The sequence below is a fragment of the Ursus maritimus genome, unplaced genomic scaffold, assembly GCF_017311325.1.
Source record: "Ursus maritimus isolate PB19 unplaced genomic scaffold, ASM1731132v1 scaffold_13, whole genome shotgun sequence".
Taxonomy (NCBI): Eukaryota; Metazoa; Chordata; class Mammalia; order Carnivora; family Ursidae; genus Ursus; species Ursus maritimus.
In genome coordinates this window covers 11,913,263-11,919,853 of record NW_024423675.1, presented here as the reverse complement: position 1 = coordinate 11,919,853, position 6,591 = coordinate 11,913,263, and the positions used below count along the sequence as shown (strand labels likewise).

Sequence of the window (6,591 nt, the reverse complement as noted above, 5' to 3'; positions counted from 1 at the left end):
TTGTGATGTAGACAGTTTTGACTTAACAATTACACCACAATAAGACCTATTCTTATTTGGGGAATTTTTTTTTCCTTAAAGAAAAAAATAGGGAAAAAATATTTTTCCCTAAAGAAAAAAATTCCCCTACTCCAAAACATGATTACTTATTCCTATAGGCAGCACAGTAACTGGCATATTTGTACTTAGCTATATTTGTCGGATGAGTGGTTTCCATAAATACAATGTAAACACCTAGTGGCCTCCTTTGCCAAGTTCTGTACATAGAAATAATGCTAACTATTTAGTAGGAAATGATTTTACGAGAAAAATCAGAGTTTTTGGTTTATCTCTGGTATCTTGAACTCTTAATGCAAGGTTCTATCATAAGGCCACCAGTATCCTGGCTGAAGAGTTGTGAAGGATTACAAATCTCGTAGGACTTCCCTAAAACTAGAGTTGATGTTTGCAATATCGTTAAAATAAAACATTTTTTTAAAAAATTTATTTGACAGAGAGACAGCCAGTGAGAGAGGGAACACAAGCAGGGGGAGTGGGAGAGGAAGAGGCGGGCTCGCAGGGGAGGAGCCTGATGTGGGGCTCGATCCCAGAACCCCGGGACCCCGCCTTGAGCCGAAGGCAGACGCTTAAGGACTTAGCCACCCAGGCGCCCCTAAAATAAAACATTTTCAAACCAACTATTTTTACTAAACATATGCAGTGTGCAGACCACTTTAACGGATAATCGAGCTTCGAAGAGGTATAGGTGTAGGTCAAGAAATTTCCTGTCTAGTTAAGTAAGCGAGGACAGGTAAGCCGATAATGAAAAAAATGCAAGCTAACGTATAGCCAATGTCAGGTGGGACTTTATTGCACAGAAGAGTGTGACAGAGGGAAGTCGGAAGCTATCCCTTCAGGCCCTCAGCAGCAAGGGGGACTTAAGCCCGACTCCGGGAAGACCTGAGCTGCGTACTCCAGGACACTATTCGGACGCAGCCTGGAGTCCAACACCTTTACTCTAAGATTAGCCAGGCCTACAGGGCTCTGCGGACCTACGGAACGCAGGCGCGACGCGAGCCGGCCCCGCCCTGTCCACGCCCCACTCCGGTGTGCCACCGCAAGGGACGGCCTCAAACCCCACCCCGGCTGTGGGCGGGCACACGAGGCCCCGCCCTGCCCACCGGGTTGTCGGCCGCGCAGGCGCAATCTCTTCTGGTTGTAGACGCGGCGGCTCGGCCCGGCGTGGTGAGTCCGGATTGTGGTGCTGGGGTCGCCGCAGTGTCTCGGTCTTCGCTTCCTCTTCCCCAGGCCCTCGTGGCAGGACGGGCCTGGGAGAGAGGCCTCTTACGCTCCCCCGTCTTTCCGATCCCGGGGGGCTCCAGGCAGTCACCGAGGGCCGCGTGAGTGCGGCCCGGCGGGGCTCCGGCGGCGGAGCCGTGGTGGTTTCCGCAGGAGGGGTCCGCGGGGAGGGGCCCGAGTCTCCGCTTTACCTGGAAGCAGGCGCCCGCTCCCCGATACCCTTCCTGCCTCTCTCCCGCGCTCTCTCCGCACTACCCATTTTCTCTTGAGAAACTTGGGATGCTGTTGTTAGTGACTGGAGGGTAGTATTAGAAGCGCTGGAGAAGGGCTGCTGGGGTCCAAGTCTCCATCCACCACTGACTGGCTCCGGGACCTTTGCAAGTCACTTAACCTCTGTGTGTCTCCGTTTCAAGTGTAAAATGGGGGAAGTAGTAGTAACCTGTCTCATAAGGTGGTTGGGAGTATTACGTGAGGCAGTATCTCTGAAGTGCTGAGAGCCGCGTGATGCACAGCAAAAGTACGTAAGTGCTGTTCGTCTTTTTGAGCCTGCTACTAAAAGGAGGGTTGTGTCCTTCTCCTCCCCACGCCGAAAATAATTCCCCGAGAGTCCAAGGGTACGGAAAAAAGATTTTTTTTTCTTTTTTGAGACTATGGGCTTTTGTTTGTATAGCATGTTTTTTTAAAAAAATCAAACATTTCTAAACAACTTAGTTGTACATCCTACAGCAGAGAAAAGACAGGTGTTAGAGTAATACTGAAGTTAAACTGAAAAGTTTTGTTTGGGAAACCACATGAATAAAAGGGCCAGAACTTATTTGTCCTGGAAAGACTTAACATATCAATACTGACACTGCTATCCTTAGAAAGGTCTGTTTGCAAGGCTACACCTTGTTTGGCATCTGGAAACGATATAGTTTATGCTCTACCCTGTGGTTTATGCCGCAGTTACCAACCGCCAGAAAAACCCCCGGGCCTGTGAGTCTGTAATGGGCTTCCCTGGTCGGAAACATGGCACAGCCATTTCTGGATTTTCCATAGTGGGGGAAAGAGTGTACTCTGATTGACCCTTTCTGGGAGGAGAGAACAGAAGGAAGCCTGCACATGGATTCCTGCAAACTTCCTTGTGTCTTTTCCTGTTATGCTCAGGTTGTATGTCCATACTACATTGCTGTAATAAAAGTTAGCCATGAGTACGACTACATGCTGAGTCCTGTGAGTCCTTCCAGTGAATCTCCAAATGTGAGGGTGGACTTGGAACTTCTCAGACACAATATTGGTGATAGAAAGTACTTGAAGGTCTAGTAATTAGATTTTAATTTTGTCTCTTTTTGCCTAAAAAGTGAAAGAAAAAGCTACATACGTAAGTGATTGCTAAATAGTGGGTTGCTGTCCAAAATTATTTCTATGTGTAGACATATTGCATGTGTCAGAAAAATCACTGGAAATTGACATTGCCAAGTTAAGTTTGAGTCACCACTGTCTTCTACTCTTTTATGGGTTGTAGGTCAAATACCTGGTTCCTTTTGTTATTCTGCAAGCACTATCTATGTGTTGATGTCTATCTTTTTCAAGAAGTTATCTGTGAAGCGGGGGAAAGGTACGGCTGGTTTCTCATGAGCCACTTTTCCTTGATTCTTTTAGTTCTACCTGTATTTTCAGGATATTAAGTTGAAATAGTTGGAGGTAAGTCCATAAGTTTGGGGGTGGAAAGATCAGATTTGCCTTCTGATTATATCTTTTTCCCTCAGTAAAGTAGAAGACTAGATACTATTTTGAGAAGTAGGGAGATGGAGGAGTTAGAGGTTTAAAAGAGTGAGAAAGGTTTCACATGGCTGTGTGAGAAGTAGGTAAGTAGGTTTTCCAGAAAGTGTAGTAGGTAACGGCATGTCTTGATCCATTTGAGACTGAGATTGTGATTATGAATTTAGTGGACCCAGTCAGCTTTCTTAGAAGATTTTCTCCAGCCTGTTTGGATTCAGACATAGAGAAAGTGGTTATTTGGGTTCATTTAGGTTCAGGGTTCTGCTAGGGGGGTGATGTGGTGGTAGTTAAGGCTATGTACACATATTTTGTTCTTTCTGTGTATGTGGTAAGGTTGCACTCTTTGTACACATCCCACATCCCGCCCCTTTACCCCCATGTCTACTTGAAGTTAAAAGTCCTGCTTGGACTGGGAAAATATGAGTGGATGTGACATAACATTATTTCCAAGTGAAGCTTTAAGAACCAGCACTCCATTTGCTACTTCCCCACCCCCCTGCCTTGCTATAGTGATCATGGACACACTTGGTGAGATGCAGCCTCTTGCCAGCCTGGGCACTAAAGGTGAATAGGAGCGGCTGAAGAGGCAAAGCTGGAAGAACTCGAATTTGTGGTCAGGGAATGGAATACCTAAATTAGTGTTTTTGCAGGGTAGAACTATAGGGGTAAGTGGATGAGAAAGTTCGGAGGGAAAAGTCAGTCAGAAATGAAGTGGTCCAGTGACGCTTGGGTGGCTCAGTCTGTAAAGCATCTGCCTGTGGCTCAGGTCATGATCCTGGGGTCCTGGGATTGAGTCCCATGTCGGGCTCCTTGCTCAGCGGGGAGCCTGCTTCTCCCTCTGCCGGCCTGCACCCCCCTGCTTGTGTTCTCTCTCTGTCTCTAATAAATAAATTTTTAAAAAAACTTAAAAAAAAGAAATGAGGTAGTCAAGGAACTCCAAACCCTCGTGCATCTCTAACATGGAAGGCCATAGTTTGCAGCTCCGTTCAAGAGTGATGACCCCTGAAGTTAAAGAAATGGCTCTTGAAATGGTAAACTAAAAAGCTCCCTTATGTGGAATATAGTATAACTGAATATAGTATAACTGAATCAAGATTCAGAATTTATTTATTCATTTTTAAAGATTTATTTATTTTAGAGAGAGTGTGTGCATGAGCGCAGGGAGGGGCAGAGGAAGAGGGAGAGAACCTCAGACTTCCTGCTCATTGTGGAGCCCAACAATTGGCCGCTTAACCAACTGAGCCACCCAGGCGCCCCAAGATTCAGAATTTATTATTGAGTTGAAAGATTCTTCCACCTTGATCAATAAAAGCAAATAAACAAATAGCCATGGAAATTAAGTGTAGCTTAGCCATAGAAGAGATGATACTAGGTGAGATTCAGGCTGAGCTTTAAGAGAGACTCCAAGTACAGTGATTTTTAAAAAATGCTTAATTTCTTATCTAAAATCTTAGCAATTAACTTTGGGTTTTTAAAAAATAGAAAGGACCGAGGTAAGTAACACGTTGAAGAAAGAAGTGTGGGCCATTATACAGTGTTGCTGTTGAAAGTAGGGTCGATGGGGGCACCTGGGTGGCTCTGTTGGTTGAGCATCTGACTCTTGGTTTCGGCTTGGGTCATAATCTCAGGGTCCTGAGATCAAACCCCCTGTTGGGCTCCACACTCAGCAGGGATTCTGCTTGAGATTCTCTCTCTCCTTCTCCCTCTGCTCTTCCCTCTGCTTGTATGTGTGCTCTCTTTCTAAAATAAGTAAATCTTAAAACAAAACAAAACAAAATAAAAAGCACATGTGGTCTGTGGATCGCCAGCTTCCCTTTGGGAGCTCCTTAGACAGGCAGAACCTCAGGTCCTGTGCCAGACTTGCTGAATCAAAATCCACATTTTAACAAGATCTTTAAGGTGACTCATATGCACTGTCCTGATCTCTTAAAAGAGCCAGTGTGTTAGGGAAGTATAAGTTGGGAAGAACTATAAGAAAGTATACGTTGTGGATCAAAAGATGCTAACAGTTAGCCTGACATAACCAATACAAAGTGCAAACCTTGATTGAATCTTGATTTTTATAAAATCAGCATGGAAGACAATTTTGGGTCAGAGGTTAGAATATGATGGAACATCAGAATACGGAATCATTAATTTTCTTAGATGTGGTAATGATGTGATTATATAGGAAAATGTTCTTATTCTTAAAAAAGATACAGGTTCTTTGCAACTTTGAAATAGTTCAGCAAAAACAAACACACTCATACGTGTAGGTATGTCTTGTACACACTGGTTATTTAGATAAAACAAATAGGGCAAAATGTTCTAGATGTGGAATCTAGGTAGTAAGTATATGGATGTTTATTATATTGTTCTTTGCACTTTTGTGGAAGCTTAAATTTTTTCATAACGAAAAAGTGGGGAAAAAAACACCACAAAAAATGCAGTATCTTAAAACAATATATTTCTCCCAGTAGTTCAGTGCTAGGTCATATGGTACAGGTAGGCTGGCTCTGCTGTGCTCGGCATATGCTCCCATCCCTGGTCCATTGTGGCCTGTTTCCAGCTTCTACTATTTCCTAGCTAGTGGGACAGGAGAAAGGGCAAAGGGAGCACATGACCCAGAAGCAGCACTTCTTCCCTTGATCAAACCTTTGGTTTTTTTCATCCACCTGGACATCATGTGTCTAGGGAATAGTTGGTAAACGTCAAATGTAATGTGCATTTGTATATTGGTTTAATAAAGATTTCTTTGGCTTCACCTGTTGTTCTCCTTTTGTTGATGTACTAGACCCAACTAAAATTGAAGTCATTTTTATGTTAATATACATTAAGTCAAATACCTACAATTTTCATTCTGAGGATTAAAGTGTATTCATTTTCCCCTACCCCCAAACTTTTCAGTAAATAACAGATGCGGGTGAAAGAGCCTTCCAAAGCTTTGCCTGAGAAAGCCAAAAGAAGTAAAAGGCCTGCTGTACCTCGTGATGAAGACTCTTCGGACGACATTGCTGGTAAATGGTGATACCTGGCACCCTAAATCGTGTTGCGGAAAACAGCCATATCTGTTTTTAATCAAAAAATCCTTTGCTCTTTATTTTCACTGTTTTCTGCATGAACTTTAAAATCAGCTAGTCTAGGGGCGCCTGGGTGGCACAGCGGTTAAAGCATCTGCCTTCGGCTCAGGGCGTGATCCCGGTGTTCAGGGATCGAGCCCCACATCGGGCTCCTCCGCTAGGAGCCTGCTTCTTCCTCTCCCACATCCCCTGCTTGTGTTCCCTCTCCTGTCTCTCTCTGTCAAATAAATAAATAAAATCTTAAAAAAAATAAATAAATAAAATCAGCTAGTCTAGTTCCAAAACAATGATTGAGATTTTGTTTAGTTTATGAAGCCACTTAGCATTGACATCTTTTTGTTGATTTCCATTTCTCACGACCCGTTAAAGCCAGGCCTGCAAGCCTGGGAGGTGACTGGGGAGCTGCTGGCCTCAGGCATGCTTTCTTGAGTCTCATACCTTCTGTTTAGGCTTTTCTGAGGATTTTCCCTACTTTCTCACCAGTTTAGCTCTT

General features: G+C 44.1%; 1 protein-coding gene across 1 annotated transcript in view; it reads left to right on the top strand.

Annotated features, from left to right (window-relative positions):
* Positions 1 to 884: 884 nt before the first annotated feature.
* USP45 (ubiquitin specific peptidase 45) overlaps positions 885 to 6,591 on the top strand; it is a 67,944-nt gene continuing 62,237 nt past the window's right edge. The window contains exons 1-2 of the mRNA XM_040627565.1: positions 885 to 1,224; positions 5,926 to 6,035. Coding sequence (XP_040483499.1) covers positions 5,936 to 6,035 — 100 coding nt within the window. The 5' untranslated portion in view covers positions 885 to 1,224; positions 5,926 to 5,935. The remainder of the gene's footprint in view (positions 1,225 to 5,925; positions 6,036 to 6,591) is intronic.